This window comes from Symphalangus syndactylus, chromosome 6 (genome assembly GCF_028878055.3).
Source record: "Symphalangus syndactylus isolate Jambi chromosome 6, NHGRI_mSymSyn1-v2.1_pri, whole genome shotgun sequence".
NCBI classification, from domain to species: domain Eukaryota; kingdom Metazoa; phylum Chordata; class Mammalia; order Primates; family Hylobatidae; genus Symphalangus; species Symphalangus syndactylus.
In genome coordinates, this window is record NC_072428.2 from 23,904,836 (window position 1) to 23,926,281 (window position 21,446).

The 21,446-nt window shown below is 47.1% G+C and overlaps 1 protein-coding gene across 10 annotated transcripts in view; it reads left to right on the forward strand.

Moving 5' to 3' along the window:
• The window catches only part of WT1 (WT1 transcription factor), a 48,023-nt gene extending 40,457 nt beyond the window's left edge, over nt 1-7,566 (forward strand). For 4 of the 10 annotated variants that reach the window (XM_055282025.1, XM_055282031.1, XM_055282035.1 and 1 more), the window contains 3 exons: nt 2,580-2,669; nt 3,272-3,364; nt 6,157-7,566. In XM_055282025.1, coding sequence (XP_055138000.1) covers nt 2,580-2,669; nt 3,272-3,364; nt 6,157-6,278 — 305 coding nt within the window. In that variant the 3' untranslated portion in view covers nt 6,279-7,566. The remainder of the gene's footprint in view (nt 1-2,579; nt 2,670-3,271; nt 3,365-6,156) is intronic. The other 6 variants (XM_055282024.1, XM_055282027.1, XM_055282033.1 and 3 more) reach the window with 3 other exon arrangements.
• The last annotated feature ends 13,880 nt before the right edge of the window (nt 7,567-21,446 follow it).

The window sequence follows — 21,446 nt, forward strand, 5'->3', positions numbered from 1 at the left end:
TGTCACAGAACGTTTGCTCTGGGCCTTGTGGGCACTAGGTGGGAGTGTGGGTGTGTGGTGAAACCCAGGTTTTCCTACAGAGGAGCTACTGCTGCCTTTTCCACAATCGAAGAGCAGCATTATTACAGGATCACTGTTACAACTGTATTAGTACTGCTGATTTTGCTCTTGGGAAGCTGGAGAAAAAAGTGAGCTGCATTCAGATTTCCTTAGACCATTGGATTTTGCTAATTCACTGTGTCCAGAGGATGCAATTCTGGTATCAACCCGAGTTTGCACTCAGTGGACCACAGACTTTGAGGGTAAAGAGGAGGGGACCAGTGGCGTGTTATATTTTTACGCATTTCCCCAAATGGGATCGTTTGAAAAGTGACTGTCAAGGTTATAAGGAAAATGAAAAAGTAAAATCCTGCCTGAAAAATGCAAGGGAATAAATGAAGGCAATATGGTTGTAGAAACTTTTAATGGGAGAGAAGCACTTAGAATGCAGTGAGGGTTAGACAACTGTGGGAAGGGAAGGCAGTGAACAAGACAGCCAAAACCCCAGACCCACTGGAGCCTTTAAGAAACTCTTCCTTGCAGAAGATGAGGGCAGGTTGGTATGTAACAATCCTACAGTCCCCCTTGAAAGAGAGCAATATTTTCTTATTTATTTATAACAGTACGGACTGTTATATTAAGTACTTTTTGGGTGTCAGGCTCTCTACATATAGATTTCATTTAATCCTCACTCACAAAACATTTATGAAGAGGATAGGATATAGCAGAAAGAGGACTCAAACTCCTGCTTTTTAACTGCAGGTTATAATCCTCCTTCTCAAAGAGTTCATGGTTTGTTTGGGAGCTAGGATATAAACAAATGAAAAGTGACGAAGACAGTACATGATCATGTACTAAATCAGAGACAGGAGGCACCGAGGAGTTCGGAGGGTATCAGTTTGAACTAGGGTCATCCGAGAAAGTTTCTCAGTGGAAGAACGGCTTGGGTTAGCCAGTGGAGGCTGGTAGTTTGGGCAGAGAAAGTGATAGATGAGCAGAAGCTCAAAGGCAGGGGAAGGAAATCAGACTCAATAGGGGTATCGACTTCTCCAGCTCACAAAGATGAAACATAAGGCACCAACCTGGATACAAATACGAAGAAAGGGACCAGGCACAGTGGCTCACACCTGTAATCCCAGTATGTTGGGAGGCGTAGGCGGGAGGATTGCTTAAGGGGTTCAAGACCAGCCTGGGTGATATAGTGAGACCCTGTCTCTACAAAAAATATTTTAAAAAATTTAGCCAAGTGTGCTGGTGTATGCCTGTAGTCCCAGCTACTCAGGAGGCTGATGTGGGAGGATCGCTTGTGCCCACGGTTTTGAGGCTGCAGTGAGCTAGGCTCACACCACTGCACTTCAGTCTGGGCAACAGAGAGAGACTCTTGTCTCTGAGAAAAAATAAAAATAAAAAGGCTCCAGCCCTTAGGATTTTCCAGCCCACTGAAGAGTTGCAGAATTGTAGATCCAGACACAGCTCACCACATTAGACACCCTGGAATAGATGTCATGAGGGAAGGAAGGGAGATTGGCCCATGCAGTTTCCAAGCAGGCATTGCAGAAGAAGGAGACACCCAGGAGACTTTTTGATGTGGAGATAGGGATGGGGGACATTTAGTGTGAGCAGAGTGCAAGGAGGACTTCAGGATGTGAGCTCTGGCATAGTGGGGAATAGAGATTCATGAGGGAAATAGCAGAGGCTTTGAGGTTGGAAATGTAACAGGGGGCTGCCCTGCAACAGAAAGACCTGACTGATTCTGGAATGGATTGTTTCCATCCCAGATGCCTGTGACTCAGGATTCTCCCAGGAAGGTGGGAAGGCCTGGGGTTGCTCACTTCTCTTGGGGCTCAGGTCCCAGTATTTGGCTGAACTTTCTCTAGGGGGGGACAGGGGTGAGGCTTCTCCATTCTGAGACAGGAGGTTGGGTAATCCCACTACTGACTTCTCTTGGATAAAGCACACCAAAAAACTTTCTCAGGGCTTTTGGTGTGTCTTGAGGGTCTCACAACCATGGAGTCATATTTGCTTGACTCAAGAAGAAGGAGTCAGTAGCAGAGAACACCAGATCTTTGGGCCGTAAAACATAAAACTCTTATTTCATGAGGTTGACCTCAAGGCGCGTGCATCCCAGAATTCTGCCTCAGATTCTGCCTGGGAGTTAAAGATTCTGTTTTTTATTTGCTAATATTTTTTGAGCACTCCTTCTGTGCTAGGCCATGGGCTGAGCCCTTTATGTGAAGGTCATAAATCCTTTGAAGTTGTTGGATTATTGGACCCATTTTACAATAAAGAAACCACACCTCACCCAGGGCTTTTTTTTTTTTTTAATGGCAGAGCTAGATGTGAGTCTCGGGGCAGAATCCTCTGGCCCCTGAGCTCCCATTCATTTGTAACTTGCAAGTTGGGGAACATCCTACCCTAACAAGCTCCGGCGAAGTGCCTTAGGCATTTTGGGATCTGTCCAGTCCTAGTAGGAGAGGTTGCCTTTAATGAGATCCCCTTTTCCAGTATCATTTTCAAATAGAACATGTGTCTTCCCCAAGGTGAGAAACCATACCAGTGTGACTTCAAGGACTGTGAGCGAAGGTTTTCTCGTTCAGACCAGCTCAAAAGACACCAAAGGAGACATACAGGTTTGTAGGTTCACTTCTCATTGCTGGCAGCTGTGTTCCCTTGGGCTAGGATTGATTTCATGATTCTCTTCGTTGTTGAATATGAATGAGAGAGTCAGCCATGTATTTAGTTTTTCCAGTATTTTTCCCCCATAATCTCTGGAGATGTTCCTCCCCTTAAATAAAGAAAAAGAAAGAAAAGGAAACACCCCACATTTCCCCTGCAAACCACAGAACAGTGAGATCCCACTAGCAGTGGGCTGATGATACACTGAGCATCAGCAAAGAATGAGGGTGATGGAGAGCGGAATCCAACTTGCAGTGTGTGATTCACTTTTCCTGTCTCTGACACAGCTGAGATCTTCCAGCTGGTGAGAAGCTGGACCCCTGTGGTTAAGGAATGGTTGTTCCCAAGACAGAAGCAGGTCCTTGAAGATTACTGTGCAGAATCAGTGATTCTTGTTGGGCCTGGGGGACTGGGGAAATCTAAGGGTGAGGCAGATGCAGACATTGCAGGCATGGCTGGAAATGCTGGGCTCCTCCAGCTGCCGGAAGTTAGCCTTGTGGGCCTCACTGTGCCCCACATTGTTAGGGCCGAGGCTAGACCTTCTCTGTCCATTTAGGTGTGAAACCATTCCAGTGTAAAACTTGTCAGCGAAAGTTCTCCCGGTCCGACCACCTGAAGACCCACACCAGGACTCATACAGGTAAAACAAGTGCGTAAACTTTTCTTCACATTTATTTTTCATTATTTTTTTAAACTATTGTGGAATGAAATTGTGATGAGAGGGATTGGAAAAGACTAGTGTAAAAGTTCTAAGGTTTAGACTCAGTTGAGAGAAGGAATAGTGCATGGCTATCTTTAAATAATAAATAATAACATTTTTTAAAGAAGGGGAGGGTGGAAATACAGAGAAGGAGAAAGATGGGAAAAGAATGGCTGGTGTGTGCAGAATGAAAATGAAGAGATAAGCCAGGTCCCTACTGTTTCCAGTTTGTTGCGTCACACATTTTGTCACTCTGTTTGATATGATAATCAACTTTACAGAAAAGCAGCAGAAATTCTAGAAAGCCAAACATTTATTCTCCTGAGAGCACATGTTTCATGGCACTATTTTCAGAGAACTGAGTCCTTGCTCTGCTGAAAGTTAATGCCCCAGGAGCGGTCTTGGTTTCTGCTGGACCAGTATCAGTGTGTGGATATTATTTCCTTCATACTAGTACAGAGAGAAGAATAGGGCATTTATTTACTGGCTGCTGAAGGTTTTTGCTTTCTGCAAGTCTGGTGTGATTCATAATAAAAATAGCACCGCCATTGTTGCATATCTTCTACCTTTGGAAAGAGGATTAATGTTTAGCTTATCTAAATCTATCTTCACAACATGCTTGTAAGTAGAGTAAGGTAAGACCAGCTGTGGTGGCTCATGCCTGTAATCCCAGCTCTTTGGGAGGTTGAGGTGGGTGGATCGCTTGAGCCCAGGAGTTCAAGACAAGCCTGGGCAACATGGCAAAACCCTGTCTCTACAAAAAATGCAAAAACTAGCTGGGCATGGTGGTGTGCACCTGTAGTCCCAGCTATTTGGGGGAGGCTGAGGTAGGACAATCACTAGAGCTTGCTTGGGAGGCTAAGGCTGCAGTGAGCTGTGATCCCACCACTGTGCTCCAGCCCAAGCAACAGAGCAAGACCCTGTCTCAAAACAAAACAAAACAAACAAAAAAAGTAAGGTAGGGATGTTTTATTCCCATCTTACAGATGAGGAGACTGAGGCAATAGTAATTCAATGGCTTACCTAAAGTCACAAAGCTAGTAAGTAGCAAATCCGGTTCTGTCTGCTTCCAGCCCACCTTGTCCCACTTGCTTCTTTATTGGAGAAGGGGCAGGCATTTACTCTGCAGTCCAGGGAGCATGGAGAGTCAAGTAGAGAGTCAAAGTCAGCAAAGCTGAACACCACTGAGAGACCGAGAGGAATGAAGATGATGAGAGACAGAGTTGGGATTTGTCCATTAGGAGCCAGCCCTTAACAGCACTGCTGGAGGTGGGGTTGGAGAGTGGGAGCCAGGCCAGGAAGAGCAGAGGAACAGCGAGTGAAGGAAAACACGACATCACAAACCCCTGGGCAGCCCCAGATTCTTCGCCCAAACTGGCTGCATTTAAAAACAGAGCCAAGACACCTGTGGCCCATGGTTGGTGGGATGGGATCTTGCTTCCCTTCCTCAGGTGATTTTGACGCTTCTTTGACTTAGTCCTGAGCTCACAATTTGGTGGCAAAGTGTTATAGTCCCTTGTATGCTGCTGTCACACTCCCCAAGTAAGTGTGACATGACCTGTTTTGCCAGCAGACTGTTTAATACCACATTTGATTGGCCTCCAGTCTGACTCTGGGACACCAGCCCTCCTGAGACATTTCTCAGTGCTTGTCCAAACCAGTAGTTCTCAGAGAAGGCCAAGTGGGACCAGCAGTATCTGAGAAGATCCGTCAGGTGGTACAGGGTTTGGCTTCTGTGCATTCTTCCTTAAGATGGAGCCGCAGCTGCTTTTCCATCATGGCTAGGCCTGGGAGGTGTGATACAGGAAAGAGCACGGGCTCTGGAATTCGACAGACCTGGAGATTTGAGTTCTGCCTGGATCCGCCCTCAATAGATGTCCTACCTCATCTGTAGAGTGGGGATAATAACGCTTCCCCTACGGGCTGTTGTAAGGCATACATGAGGGTGTGTGTGTGTGTGTGTGTGTGAAGCCCAGCACAAGGCTTGGCATATGTTAAGCATCAAATAAATGATAGTTATTCTCCCTAGTAAGAATGAGGCTTGGAAAGAATGTCTGAGGGCTCTTTGGGTGGAGAAGCCTCAATATTTTGGCAAGCTTATTAAAAATCTAAGAACCACGCCCCAACTAGAATCTTCCATATAACAGGATTATGCTCTCAGTAACACTTGAAGAGAAAAAAAAACCAACACATAACATGTAAACTGGTATCAGTGATTTATTTTAAAGTATCCAGCCCATCCAGGGTATCTACACAGATAGAAGTGTTAAAAGCTTCAGTCACAGTTGAGATCCCTGGACAGTGATCACTCAGTAATACCCAGGGTAGATGACCCGGAGGCTTCTGCAGCCCGGTTCATCTCAGTTCCCAACTTACTCAACAAGGGGAGAAATTTACACCGTTCACAAAACATTCTATCAGCGGAAACTGAAACAAACGTTTTTCCCCTTAATTATGAATTGCTCAGACATTTCCCTCAACTTGACTCATTCTTTATCTCCCACTTTCCAAGTTTTCTGACCTAAGAATATAACTTTTTACAATATTTCGATCCTTAAAGCCCCCCAGAGGTGCTGCCGTTTCAAGGCTGCCTGGGAAATGAGCTCAGTTGGTTAGCGCAGGGATGGAATGATGGGAAATTCAGAGTGGGTGCCTTGTGATGACTTCACTCGGGCCTTGATAGTTGAACTTGTGCCTGTCTCTTCATTGCAAGTGTCTCTGACTGGCAATTGTGTCAACAGGTGAAAAGCCTTTCAGCTGTCGGTGGCCAAGTTGTCAGAAAAAGTTTGCCCGGTCAGATGAATTAGTCCGCCATCACAACATGCATCAGAGAAACATGACCAAGCTCCAGCTGGCGCTTTGAGGGGTCTCCCTCGGGGACCATTCAGTGTCCCAGGCAGCACAGTGTGTGAACTGCTTTCAAGTCTGACTCTCCACTCCTCCTCACTAAGAAGGAAACTTCAGTTGATCTTCTTCATCCAACTTCCAAGACAAGATACCGGTGCTTCTGGAAACCACCAGGTGTGCCTGGAAGAGTTGGTCTCTGCCCTGCCTACTTTTAGTTGAGTCACAGGCCCTGGAGAAGTGGCTAACAATGTCCGGTTAGTTAAAAGCCCATTGCCATTTGGTCTGGATTTTCTACTGTAAGAAGAGCCATAGCTGATCATGTCCCCCTGACCCTTCCCTTCTTTTTTTATGCTCGTTTTCGCTGGGGATGGAATTATTGTACCATTTTCTATCATGGAATATTTATAGGCCAGGGCATGTGTATGTGTCTGCTAATGTAAACTTTGTCATGGTTTCCATTTACTAACAGCAACAGCAAGAAATAAATCAGAGAGCAAGGCATCGGGGGTGAGTCTTGTCTAACATTCCCGAGGTCAGCCAGGCTGCTAACCTGGAAAGCAGGATGTAGTTCTGCCAGGCAACTTTTAAAGCTCATGCATTTCGAGCAGCTGAAGAAAGAATCAGAACTAACCAGTACCTCTGTATAGAAATCTAAAAGAATTTTACCGTTCAGTTAATTCAATGTGAACATTGGCACACTGCTCTTAAGAAACTATGAAGATCTGAGATTTTTTTGTGTATGTTTTTGACTCTTTTGAGTGGTAATCATATGTGTCTTCATAGATGTACATATCTCCTTGCACAAATGGAGGGGAATTCATTTTCATCATTGGGGGTGTCCTTAGTGTATAAAAACCATGCTGGTTATGTGGCTTCAAGTTGTAAAAATGAAAGTGACTTTAAAAGAAAATAGGGGATGGTCCAGGATCTCCACTGATAAGACTGTTTTTAAGTAAATTAAGTAACTTTGGGTCTACAAGTATATGTGAAAAAAATGAGACTTACTGGGTGAGGAAATCCATTGTTTAAAAGTGGTTGTGTGTGTGTGTGTGTGTGTGTGCATGTGTGTGTGTGTTCTGTTGTGTTTTGTTTTTTAAGGGAGGGAATTTATTATTTACTGTTGCTTGAAATTACTGTGTAAATATATGTCTGATAATGATTTGCTCTTTGACAACTAAAATTAGGACTGTATAAGTACTAGATGCATCACTGGGTGTTGATCTTACAAGATATTGATGATAACACTTAAAATTGTAACCTGCATTTTTCACTTTGCTCTCAATTAAAGTCTATTCAAAAGGAAAGTGGCAAGATTCCATCAGCTGTATTGTGTTCAAATCTCAAGGCCACTGAGCCTCTTTTAAACAGGTAAGAGAAGATGCCACCGACATCGGTGGCTACTAGTGAGCCTATCCAGGTCCTGACCACAATTTATTTCTCTCTGTCAAACTTCAGGAGGGACTTATATGTCCTAGAAGCAGCAGAGAATACCCTCACCTTGCATTACAGAGTGATTGTGCTCGTGCTGTGGTTGGATGGGGTTTGTAGAAGATGTGGTGATTATGTTTTAAGGTTTTAAGGTTTATTTTAAGCAGATTATCATTGCATCCCATCATTCCAGATCAGCAAAAGAAAATAGAGAGATGTTAATGGTAACTAGTCCTTTTGAAAAGTTCACAGATACGTCACTGGGAGGGCATAGGCTGAACACCTAGTACAGTTGAATTTACAACTGTACTTGCTATAAATCAGCTCAGCAGATTGAAAACTGCTCAGCCTTTCCAGGGCAACTGAGTGTGAAAGCAAAGATCTATATTATCTATAAACTATAAACTCTCTTCCTGTTCTGGTGTATGGTTTTTGAATTGTAAATAAGGAGATTAATTTGGTGCAGCCCCTCTCAGCTCCCTTATCTTGGGGCTTGCATGCATTCCGGGTTTTATTTCTTCATTTAAAATGCGTCTCAAACAGACAGAAGCCTAGCCATGGAGACTGTTTTACATTGAAGTGCAGCTCAAAGTTTGGGCAGCCTAAAAGTCAGGTCCGGAGGCCCCTCTTATTTTGCATCTGGCTCTTGCATCACTGTTAATTATAGCGAGTGTGGTGACTCATTTATATCAGCCGTTTTTATCTTTTCCTGCCAGAAGACAGCATTTCTCTGGAGAAGCTCAGGACAAGCATGGCAAACGTCAGCGAGTCGGAAAGAGCCAGGTCTTACAACAAAAGTACAGCCACATTGATTGTTTCAACTGCACAGGGAAGAACAGAGATTCTCAGACGACCCTGTAAGTTTAGCTTGCAGTTAAGATCGTGGGCTATGGAAAGCAGACCAACCTGGCTTCAAATTCTAAATCTCCAGTTTCCTTATCTGTGAAGTGGGGACAAAAGTCCCTGCCTGATAGGATCATAGTGAGGTTTAATTTTTTTTAAGTATGAAAACATCAAGTACATAGCACAGGCTTATAAACATTATCTAGGAAAACTATTACCCGAGAACTTACTGGCTTATTTCTTTTACCTCTCCCTCCTCCAGGCATTCTCTTGCAGTGTCTAGCCATCCTCACAGGTCAGCTCTGAAAAATGGTAAAATGTCCATTGCCCACTACCCCAACTCAGAGTTAATAACTTTTGCAGCAATTGAGCTTCTTGCCAGCCTTGCCACGGAGACCATCTCTGCTTGCTGTGTGTCTTCTGTAAAGCACTTGTGAATGCTGTATGTGTTTCTGAGACCCACTGTGTTGCTCTTCCACAGACTGTGAGGAGTTAGTGGGTGAAAGTAGGTCAGTGTACTCTGTGGCCCAGGCTTGAGGCGGTGTTGGGTGCAGTGGTCAGCATGTGCACTTCTCCATCTTGCTTTATTTACTGCAGCACCTGGTTTAGCATATGACTCAGTACTCCCAGCTCCCCAACTCCCTCTGCTGGATCTTCCCAGACTCTTCCAGTCACCCGGAGCCCTCTCCTCTCTGAACCTCTGTAGCATTTAGAGTACATTTAACATTAAATAGTACTTTAGATCAGAATAGTGCTTTCCTATCCTTTTTGATCTTTAGGACAATCCTGTAAGGTAGACAGGGCAAGTGTTATTCCCACTTTACAGGTGAGGAAACTGAGGCTCAGTAGAAGTAAGTGGCTAAGGCAGCACTTAGTCTTGGTCTTCAGCATCCAGTTGTCCTCCCAAAACATGCTTGGTGGTGTAGACTTGCACTCTGCTCCCTTGCCTCATTTTTATATATCCTTTTTTTTTTTTTTTTTTGGCTGGAGTGTAATAGTGTGACCTTGGCTCACTGCAACCTCTGCCTGCTGGGTTCAAGCGATTTTCCTGCCTCAGCCTCCCAAGTAGCTGGGATTACTGGCGTGCACCACCACGCCTGGCTAATTTTTGTATTTTTAGTAGAGATGGGGGTTTCACCATGTTGGTCAGGCTGGTCTCGAACTCCTGACCTTGTGATCCACCTGCCTTGGCCTCCCAAAGTGCTGGGATTACAGGCATGAGCCACCACACCGACCTTCTTTTTATATATCCTATCTTCTCTGCCAGAGTGTGAGCTTCTAGAGGGAAGGAGATCTTCTCCCTTTCCTGCATTACTTCCATTAGGGCTTCTCAACTTTCATGTCCATGGACAGCAGCTGGGGAATTTGCTAAAGTTCAGGCTCAGATTCAGAAGTTCTGGGGCTGGGCCTTGAGAGTCTTCTTTTCTAACAAGTTCCCAGGGGATTCCCACTGTGCCGGCCTGTGGATGACGCTGTGTGTAGCAAGGATCTACAGGGTGGGCTTGTTAAATACTTGAAGGGTGACTGATGAGATTTGCACTTGACTCTCCTGGGATGGTGCTGGGCCCTTCTAGTCCTTGAGAGGAGCCAGTGAAGATGGCCCAGGGCCCTGCTGTGAAGGTCCGCTGTGGGTCAAGACACGCACGCTGAATGCAGTCAGAGGAACTGTGTGCACTAGCCCAGGGGAATCCATCCATGAGGGGGTTGTTTTCAAACACGGTTGGCAGATCCTATGTTGGTGACTTCCACAAGTTGGGGAGACTTCCACAGGTAAGATCAAGTGTGGTGAGGGGCCACACCTGCCTCCGCAGTCCTTGCACCTCACTCAGTCACACATCTCAGCAGCAGACCCCTGCCTCCCTGATGCCCTGTTTTCCAGCATCCACAAATTGAAGTCGTATGGCCTTGGTGAGGATGTATTCCTTGTGAGTCCCAAGCCTCACTGGCAGTCAGGGTTTTCCCATGTCTTGCTGCTACTAGGAACTACTTTCTTGGCTCTATTGGGTAACAAAGAGCAAAGGTGACGGTCCTTGGAGCCCTGTCCTCCCTGAAGGGTGTTTGCAACACTGATCTTGGACTAACGGATGTGCCAGGAAGAAGTTTGTGTGTGTGTGTGTGTGTGGGCAGTGGTGGGGGGGTTGATTTTGCTCCCCCAGGGATATTTGGCAATTCTGGAGACACTTTGGATCGTCATGACCAGGGCAGGGGTGGGATACTCCTGGTATCTGGGGGATACAGGCCAGAGATGCTGCTAAACAACTACAGTGCACAGGACAGCCTTTCCTCCCCCTTCCCAAAGAATGGTCCGGCCCCAAATGTCAATAGTCCCCTGGTTGAGAGACCCTGGCATAGAAGAGGGAAGGCACTTGCTGTAGAGGGACTGTTACCAGATGAAAGGGGTGATGGGGTGCATCTTGGCTGGCCTAAGAATTGCTGTCTGGGCTGTCTTGAACCCACCATTCTGAATTAACTGACTCACGGAGGCATTGTTCTTCAAAGTCTTGAATCAGGCAGAGTGGCTCGTAGGAATTTCTCATAGGTAAATGCATGAGAACCACAAAAAGAGAAACAAATCCCTATGAAAATATAAAGGTCTGGGCTCTTCATTCAGGTCTTTGCTTCTAGTGACTATTTTAATTATCAAGTGGTTGAAATACGTGCAATTATTTATTTGATAGCATCTTGCAAAACTGATAAATAAATATAAATATTCATGATGATCATCACACCTGGTCTGATTTCTATTGTCAGTTGATGTTATGCTGAGAAAGTAGCTGATTCCATGGAGGGCTCTGGGCTTTCCTCCATTTTTCAAGCAAAATCCTGATTCTGTTAGCTCTCAGGTGGCCTTGAGAAGGAAAGAGAGAGCCAGACAGCATAGGAAGGGTATAGTATCTCAGAGGTCTGGAAACCCACCGGCCAGCCCTGCACAGTTAGGGTGATCAAGACCAGACCCCTGAATAAGGTTGTGCTTCAGAGACTGATGAGGGGATGAGGACAAATTTCTGAAGTCCAGGGATCTGGAAGGTCAGTGCCTTTAAGCACAGACAAAATCATCCCAGTTCGAGTAGAGGCCTCAGACAGGGAGACCACAGCGGTAAGCAAGTCAAGCAGACCAAATGAGCAAATGTGAGCTGTGGAGTTGGTGCAATATTTTTATGGAGCAGGGAAGGGTTGAAGGATGGTCTGGCGGAAGGGCTGAGATAAATGCAGAGGGGACAGGTTGGTTGAGACCAGTGGCTTTCCCCTCTCCTGTCGTCCCAGGAGCATTGGTGATGCTGACACTTGGCCATGAAGGATTGCCTGACGCAGTGGGGACTCGGAGGGCCATGAAGGAGGCAGTTGGGCTCCAGGAGAAAGAAGGAGGGGTGGAGTGAGGAAGACCAGTCTGGGAAGAAAGATGAGACAGATGAGGAATGGAGTGCAGATGTCAGAGAGGTCTGCAGGAAGAGGAGGCTTCTGTCTCACAGGGCCTGCCCCTAGCATGAACCTGCACCAGCCTGTGAACGCACACCCCAGGACTTTCACAATTAGGAGATGCTCAAGTGAGGAACTGCAAATCGGATCAATGCACACCGTGTATTGATCCTTTGTGTGCATCTCAGTGCCATTTTACATGCATTCTCCATTTACATGCAGTCTCTCCACTCGCCTCCTTTTGATAGTGGTTCTCATTTTACAGACGAAGAAACCGAGACTCCAAAAGTACCTCCCACAGGGTCATGCAGTTCATGCATATGGCAGACTTGAGATTTTAATCTGACTGAGTCACAGTCCATATTCTTCACTCCTACACTGTACCACATTTGTCCCCTGTCCCACAGCACGTTGGCCTTACGCACCAGAGGAGCAGGAATGTTGAGAGAATGCAACAGCGGTATCTTGCCCACTTGCTGGGATACCAGGGATGTTTTTCAAGAGCCCAGAGAAAGGACGGGCAGGATTGACACAATGTTCCCTTCCCCCATACCCAGTTGTAGAGCCTGATGTTTTCATTCCACATTTTGTATTAAATACCGGAACTCAAGAAATGACATGGCATAATGTTAGCCGGATAGTGATAAAAGGGGAAAATTGAGAAACACATCTTAGGAGTTCAAGGTCAATGATTACTGTTTAAAAGCAGTATCCTGCTTTCCCAAGGAGTTCTACGTCAGAGGGAGCAGCAGAGGAGGAAGCTGTTGGTTTCCAGGGAATGAGGGGTGCGGGGGACTCTTGTGGATGTGACCCCATGGATGGGATTGTCCCACTTCTCAGCAGGCAGCCTCCAGTTGTAAAAGATGAGTCCTTACCACCCAAATGAAAAAGGCCAGGGAGCCTGTCCTAGAGACACCGCCTGTCCCAATTTTTCTGACTTCTAAAAGTATAACGATCCCTGTCGGTGGCCTCTATCTTTGCCCGCCTTCTAGCCCCACCCCAGCAAACCTCTCCCCTAGCAGCGTCCTGGGAAGGAGTGCTCTCTGCTCCGGCTCACGGAGAGCTTGTTGTGGAGGAAGAAGGCGAGAGGAGCTGGGTGGGACAGCTTCTGCCTTCACCCATAACCAGGCTGGGGGAGACAGCGTTTACCTCTCCCTCCTGAGAGAGCTGCCTTTGAATTCACTGGGTGGGCAACACAAAGTGCCCACCCAGTGAATATTCCCGACGCTGCCTGATGAGAGAGATGTTCCCGATGCTGCCTGATGGGAGAGATGTTCCCGATGCTGCCTGATGAGAGAGATGTTCCCGATGCTGCCTGATGGGAGAGATGTTCCCGATGCTGCCTGATGAGAGAGATGTTCCCGATGCTGCCTGATGGGAGAGATGTTCCCGATGCTGCCTGATGGGAGAGATGTTCCCCATGCTGCCTGATGGGAGAGATGTTCCCGATGCTGCCTGATGAGAGAGATGTTCCCAATGCTGCCTGATGAGAGAGATGTTCCCGATGCTGCCTCATGGAGACAAACCACCACTGTTTCTAGGCAAGGGTTCCAAGGCCCCAGGGAACACCACTGAGGAGAACTTTGAAGGACACCCCTCCCCGCAACCCCACCAGTGTTAGTAGCATTCAACTGCTAGTGGCAAGATGCCACAACACTTCTGCCTATTGATCCAGCCCCTGGCCAGTCTCTGCTCACCAAGGACAGCCTAGAAAGGGACCAGAGCAAAGGGTGAGGATCGTGGGAAGAGTCAGTGGGGTGGCATGGCCCCCACCCCCAAAGAGACAGGAACATCCCAGTGCTGAGGTGCAGCAGCTACCAGCATACCTTCTGCCACTCATCCCTATGAGCCCGGCAACGCCTTCTGCGTCTTGGAGCTTCAACTCAGACAGCACCACTCTTATCCTCCCAGGCTGTCCTGAAGATGAAAGGACAGGCCACAGGTGCCTAGCCCGCCTACCCTCGGTCTTGCTGGCAGGCACTGCTCAGGGCAGCCAGGCCTCTGGCTGTACGTGGAGCAGGTTCAGCTATTCAGAAAGGACTGAGGCAGAGCCTGATGCTGGGCCCCGGCCTGTGCTGGGCCCCGGCCTGCACTGGCCCTGTGCCACTCCTGCCAGGGAGCCTTGGCCCTGCCTTGCTGCAGAGAGGAGAGCTGGGCACCGCTGGGCGGAGCAGGCAGGAGCCGGGGTCAGTCATTGCCAGACTCCCCCATCACACAGTTGTCTCTGTTCTCCTCCTTTGAGTTGCTCAAGTCAGGAAGCGGAAGGGATGCATGCCCATCTGTCTCACCCCAGAGAGGAAGGTGCTGTTAGGGGACTGGCTGGGACCCACCCTCATTGGAGGTCAGGCCCACACCTCAATTGTTCTGTGCATCATTTGTATAAAGGTCTTCTCTGAACCCATCAGAATGCCTCCTGCCAGTTTCAACTTCCCAGATAAGAGAAGAGGAAGAAGGCATGGAAAGCATTTGGGACAAGCACACCTTTCTCACCTGAGTGTGTCGGCAGCAGGGACAGTATCGAGGAATCGGGTTGAGTTCACGGAGCGATTTGGGGCCTTGGAGACACCTTGCCTCCCAAATTCTGGTTTCAAAGGAGCAGAACAGTGACACAAATAACCACAAGCAGCACTAATTCAAACCTTCGGGTGCTGTGTTCTGAAATGAGTTTATAGTGTGCTTAAAAAACATCCACATGATAGATTTATCTGTCAGACTGTGGCCTTCTCAATGATGCAACTGCATCACGAGTGAAACCGAAGCATCTGCTCATTTATCTGACTGTAGGGTACCAAATCTCCAGATATTTAGTCTTATTTTGCCCATTTTCATTCTTATTTGTCCTTTGAAGGTTACAGGCCCTGTAGATATACGAAGCTCCATTTTATTCCCTGGATCTGCCACTTCCCAGCCCCCTGACTCTGGACAGGTCCATGTAGCCCTCAGTTTACCCATCTATGAGGCGAGGCTATAACAGTAACCTCATGGGACAGACGTGTGTTACATGAGGCACAGTGCCTGGCATGGGGGTCAGCACATAAGAGAAAGCTAATTAACAGTGGTGCTTGTTATTACTGTCTTCCACACTGTAGACATCAATGGTTGTCTGGCTTGACATGTCCTGGGGAGCCTCTTGGTTTTTCCTGGGCACCCCTCACCTGGAAGGCAATGAGGGTGGCCCAGGATACTGGCAAGATGGCCCAGTTGAGGCAGGGCATTTAGCCCTGGTAAGGCTGGCGCTCCCTTTCCTGCCGCAAGCATTCCTTGACGACTCCATGAGGTGGAATGCAAACACCAGGCGAGTTCCGTACCATGCTCTAGACGCCAGGATGCACTCCTAGAAGCAGATATGTGAAGGCTCCAACCCTGCAGAAGAATTCATTAGGACAGCCTGTGATATGGTGCTGAAACCAGAGGCTCATCCAGGCGGGCCAGGGATGGGGAAGTCTCGTCCCTGCGGAACTTCTACAGCTGATAAAGGCAGTGTCTGCTGGCAGATTTCATTTTTCACCGAGCCATCTGCATCCAGTCAAGGATAACTTGTCTTTCCGAAAAAGCTACTCATCAGTGTCAACCCTGCACAACCTCCCCACAGTGAGTCAGGCCCCACTCCTGGTGCCTGGGGTCATGGGGGCGGTGTGGTATCAACGAACCAGTGTCATCATAATATACACGGAAGCATTGAAGTGACGAGCTGTTTACGTGGCTGATGCCCCGTTGCCTTTTATCAGCCCAAGTTATTGCCGATTTAGGTCTGTGTTAGCTAGTCTATAAATCTTCATGGCAGTGTTTTTATTTTCTTAATTTTGTCATTGCTATTATCACCTGTTTACATAAAGAACATTACTACTGTCTCTAGTCATTCTTGTTCTCCATCGTTTCTCCCACTTTCCATCCCTTCCCTCCACTTCTCTCTCACAGGTTGGAAATTCTCAGTTTGAGGCAGTTGGTCTGGCCCTTCCCTCTTATGTTTGGATTCTCATGGCAGGTCCCGAGGGGACATCTGGGGGTGCCCTCCCTGGCTGCAGTGCATCCCTTTGGAGGGCTTATAGATTTGGGGGGAACTTAGGAGAACAACCAAGTTCTGGCCTTAAACTCTCCCATTCCTTACTTTGATTGCCAAAAAGGTTGACCCCAGCCATAGTGGTCTGAGTCTTCCTAGGACATCCCTTCAGAGCTGAGATAGGCCAGGAGGAGCCCTGTCCACTGCTGTAGTCAGTTCTTGCCCGTAATTGGAGAAGAGACCTGCCCTATTAGCTGCTGTTGCCCAGCTACCACCATTGGAATTGCTTCTATAGACTTTCTGGAAACATGGACATTTAAACCAGGTGAAGGAATGGTGTCCTTCATTTCTTAAAATCAGAGGTAAGTTTATAACGTCATTCATTTAGCAGACATTGATGGTGAGCCTCCTGTGTGTCTGGCCCCTCATTCAGAGATAAATCAGGCACTGTCTTCTCCCCAAGTATATTAGTCCCTTCTTGCACTCCTATAAAGAAATACCTGAGACTGGGTAACTTATAAGAAAGAGGTTTAATTGGCTCACAGTTCCACAGGCTGTACAGGAAGCATAGTGGCTTCTGCTTCTGGGGAGGCCTCATGCAGGTTTTACTCATGGCTGAAGGGAAAGCAGGAGCAAGTGCATCTCACACATGGGGAGAAGTGGTGGGGCAATGCCATACACTTTTAAACATCCAGACCTCATGAGAATTCACTATCGTGACGAACACCAAGAGGGGATGGCATTAATTCAGGAGAATCTGCCTCCACGATCCAATCACTTCCCACCTCCATGATCCAGGCAACCTCCAGCATTGGGGGTTACATTTCAACATGAGATTTGGGTAGGGACAAAGATCCAAACTATATGACCAAGAGTCTCACAGTCTGGTAGAAGAATCAGACACTTAAACAGGTAATACAGGCATGGGCAAAGGATCAAGAATGAGCTTTAACAGGGGGAAGGTTTAACAGTTATTTTCAGCCTGGTTCTTGAAGGATGTATAGGAGTTTTTCAGAAGGAAGAGAAAGGGAAGAAGCTTCCAGGTAAAAGGAAGTGCAGGAATTAAAAGGACAGGGAATATCTTGGCATACCTAGAGTCACAGTGGGGAAGGAGAACACTGGGCCATTGTCCACAAAAGACTCTTGCTTGCTCAGAATGGTGTACCCTTAAAGCTGGCTACCCAGGGTACATGGAACACCAGTTCCACTGGTTTGCTAGTAGTAGCTGAGCTGCTAACTCTTTAACAACTGGCTCCCACCCACCTCGGCCTCCCAAAGTGCTGGGATTACAGGCATGAGCCACCGTGCCTGGCCCATAAGACGTGTTTTCTAACCAAGATGTCACTTCTTGTTTAGCTGAAGGCAGTTGTTAAATATTTAGGTATTTTGCAAGCCAAATGTTAAAGTGTTAGCAGCTTGAACTGAAAGTCTTTACACCATGGGAATTGGCAAGTGCTACAAAGCAGCACTGCCTTTGTTGCTTTGTTTTCCAGAGAACCAGTTTACCTGTATACCCTGGTAGGCTACTCTTTGGATGGTGGCTGAGAAGTTATATCCCAAGAGCACCTGAGCAACGTGTCTCTTTGTACTCAATTATTCCTTGTGTCTGGAAGGTCCAGCGGAGTGGTTCTTCTTAAGCATGTAGTCTTCAAAGATAGGGTCAAAAGAGAAACAGAAAAAAATGTAACTTTTTTTTGGTCTTTGAAGATGGCTAGGTTTGTTCCTTGTTTCTGCCTCACAGCCTGTTCCTGTGCTTCCTCCAACGGGCCTATTCTGAAGCCTCCTTGGGGTCCAACCCTTGAGTCAGTTCCCATGGAGATCATTAGCAGGTCCTTGGTTTCTTCTCTCAGAGGCAGGACAGCATGTGTCCTGGAGAGGCTGGGGCAGAGGCTGGGCATAGACCCAGGAGATCTCAGCTCAGCCAATATCAAAGGAAAGGACTAACTTTTTAAAGACCTTTCCCCACCTTCCCTTTGTCTGAATTGAAAAGTTATTTCACTGTCAGTGGACGTGGTCTTGGCCTCAATAAATGTATGTATGGTTGCTCAGGTCCTGAAATCTCTGGCCGCAAACAACGGATTGTCCCAACGCAGTGTGATGAAAGAGGTCAAACAAAATACACCGAAATCTCAGGCTGGCTGCTGACCGGTGGTGGGAAGTGTAAGTGGACAAGTCACTTAACCTCTCTGAACCTCATTTTCTTTATCTGTATAATGGGAATAATCCCAATGTACAGCATTGCTCTAAGGATTAAATGAGACCACCTGCATAAAGTGCCTGGCTTTGCTAATTAACATCCTTTTCCCTCCTTCCTTCGGCTCCAAGTACCTGCCTGACTACTTATTACTGCTTATCCTCATTTACCGCTAATGAGGGTGATGCTGACTTGAACAATGTCAATCAGGGATCTACCTGCATTTCTCCTACTGGACTCCATTTGGAGCACATTTGTGAGGTCAGTAACCCATCTGGGGAGAGGACACATGGTGTGGCTTTCTTATCATCATGCTCTAATCTCTCTGAACCTGTAAAATGGGGATAATAATAGGCTGGGCACGGTGGCTCACGCCTGTAATCCCAGCACTTTGGGAGGCCAAGGCGGGTGGATCACGAGGTCAAGAGATCGAGACCACCCTGGCCAACATGGTGAAACCCCGTTCCTACTAAAAATACAAAAATTAGCTGGGCATGGTGGAGTGTGCCTGTAGTCCCAGCTACTCAGGAGGCTGAGGCAGAGGCAGAGGTTGCAGTGAGCTGAGATCACGCCACTGCACTCCAGCCTGGTGACAGAGTGAGACTCCGTCTCAAAAAATAGAATAAAATAATAATAATAATAATAGTGCTCACCTCATAAGTTTGCAGTGAGACTTAAATTAGATAATGTATTTAATGTGTTTAGCAATGTGCCTGGCACATCATGAGCACTCAGTGAAGGTGCTGTTACTTAACTTGGCATGGCTAAATAGAGTTGAAAGGATTGTGAGGCTGAAGGACCACAGAACTAGAAAGGAGCTTAGATGCCAATTTTTTGTTTACAGAGAGACAAAGGACCGTGTAATTAGTGGCAAAGCCAGGACTAAAATCCAGGTATCCTAACTCTTAGTCCAGAGCTCACCAGCTCTAATCAGCAGGAAATGGTGAACCCTCCTATAGGACCTTTTTTTTTTTTCCTCCCTACTGAAGCTGAAAGTCCAGAACAACCCCCAAGGAAGATCATTAATTACTGGGGTTTGTTATTTTGAGGCTAATTAGGATTCACATTGCTGATTTCCCTAAAGGATAAACTACAAGGAAGTTGGGGCTTCATTTCCAGGAATATGGAAGCTGTTACATGCTGCCTCTGAGCACACCCCCAGTGGGGACCTGAGCCCCTTAGAGCTGGGACATACATCATCCAGAAATCTGGCTGCTTTGAGCCAGATGCAAATGCAGGCAAGACCCAAAGCTGGGATTTCACCTCTCTCCATAGCAAGATGAGGCATTTTAGCAGATGAGACAAAGCTGGAGAAATTGGCAAAAATTGAATAGCCTCAAAACAAATGAATTTGGAGCAGAGTATTGACCATATGTAAAGTGTATAAAAGTGGTTTTTTAAATATATGGGGCATTTTTTTCTCCCCTTCTTTTCTGTGTTTATTTTGGCAATTATCTTGAGATGACTATTGACATTCTTGATCGTTGAAAATCTTCCTCTAGGAGCTGGCCTCATTTTTGCATTTTTTTCCTTTTTGAGACAAAGTCTCACTCTGTCGCCCAGGCTAGAGTGCAGTGGTGCAATCACAGCTCACTGCAACCTCTGCCTCCCAGGTTCAAGTGATTCTCCTGCCACTACCACCCTCTATCTCTAATTTTTGTATTTTTTAGTAGAGATGGGGTTTCGCCATGTTGGCCAGGCTGGTCTTGAACTCCTGACCTCAAGTGATCCACCTACCTCAGCCTCCCAAAGTGTTGGGATTACAAGCATGAGCCACTGCGCCAGCCCATTTTTGCATTTTTTGCCCTTATTTTCATCTGAAACACCCAGGACACATAAGCATAGGAAAAGAGGGGAGGGAGAAGGCTGGGTCACCCCTCTTTCTTATGTGGTATCTGTCCACTAACTCCTGATTTATGTACAGAGAGGTGCAAATCAAAGGCTTCAGAGCCAGACCATCCTGGAGTTTGTGTCCAGCTCTGCCACACTTCGCATCTGATTCCCACTAAGCCATTTGGCCTCTTTAAATCTCATTCCCTCATCTTTAAAATGGAAATAATAGTACCTACTTGTATCTGTCTGCATCCAATCAGGAGACAGACACCACACAGCAATTTGAACAGGGGTTGTTTTAATCTAAAGAAGTATGAAATGATGGTAGGTGAGTATCCATGAAGATGTGAAAGGAACTCTAAGGGTCCTCCAGGGCGGAGGGAAAGTGCCCAAGAAAGGACAAACTTGGAACGGGGAGGCCTTCCCCGAGGCTGGGGTTTGGACTAGGTTGGAGAAGGCATGGTGCCGCCCACTGGATGGTGAAGTCTGTGGGCTTCCTGGTAGCAGGAAACAGCCCTTCCAGGCCCAGGTGAGCCAAGGTGAGTGGGCAGACGGAGTCAGGATGCTGAGAATCTGCTTCCTGGCAGAGCGACATTTGGCCTAGGATTCGTGGTGTTGATGTTAGTAGGGCGGTGGAAAACAGTCCTCCCCGGGGGGGCAGGCAAACCCAGGCTGGAGGGTAGGCCAGGGAGCTTGTTGGGGAGCCCTGGGGTGCACTGGCATTTGCATCAGGAAGGCCACAGCAAGGTGGTCACTGGGCCCCCGGCAGGGCTGCAAAGTGGCTGAGGGACTGGGCACTCTGGGAGCCTGGGTGGAGCAGAATGCCACTGGATGTCCTCGCATACGCACAGGAGGACGCTTTACAAAGCAGCTGGAGCAAACCAAGCAAAACAGCAGGCCAGAACCAGGAAGAGGAGCGGCGTCCTCCCGGGATGTCTCTCCAGCGCCCTCTACTGACAAAGCTTATCATGGCGCTCTATGTAAAGGACAAATGCTTTATACGTCATTATGGCAGAGCAGGTACTGAAGGGTGAATTTGGACCCGAGAAGGATACATTGATTACCTGGCACACGACTTCATAGAGTTGTTTGAGGGATTAAATGGAAGAAGCCATGTAGAGCCCTTAGCACAATGCCTGGTAACCTTTCAGTAAATGAAATCTGTTCTCTTGATTCCTGCTAGGGGATATCAATCTATGTTTACCAAAATGTGTACTAAGGTCTTTAACTTTTGTAGTAACAAACCCCATTTTTGATGAGAAACTGGCTCTGAAGAATAGCTGGATGGTCCCAAAAAAGCCACAGATGAAAGCAATCCCCCCGCCTTTCATATGGTGATGATTAGCAAGTAGCACCTTTAGAGATGCTTCCTGGGGAGCTGTAGCCTGGGCTGCCCTGGAATTGAATTGCAATAAATCATTCATCCCCCAATTGTGTCAATGTATCCAGGCTCTCCAGCCTCTGGCATC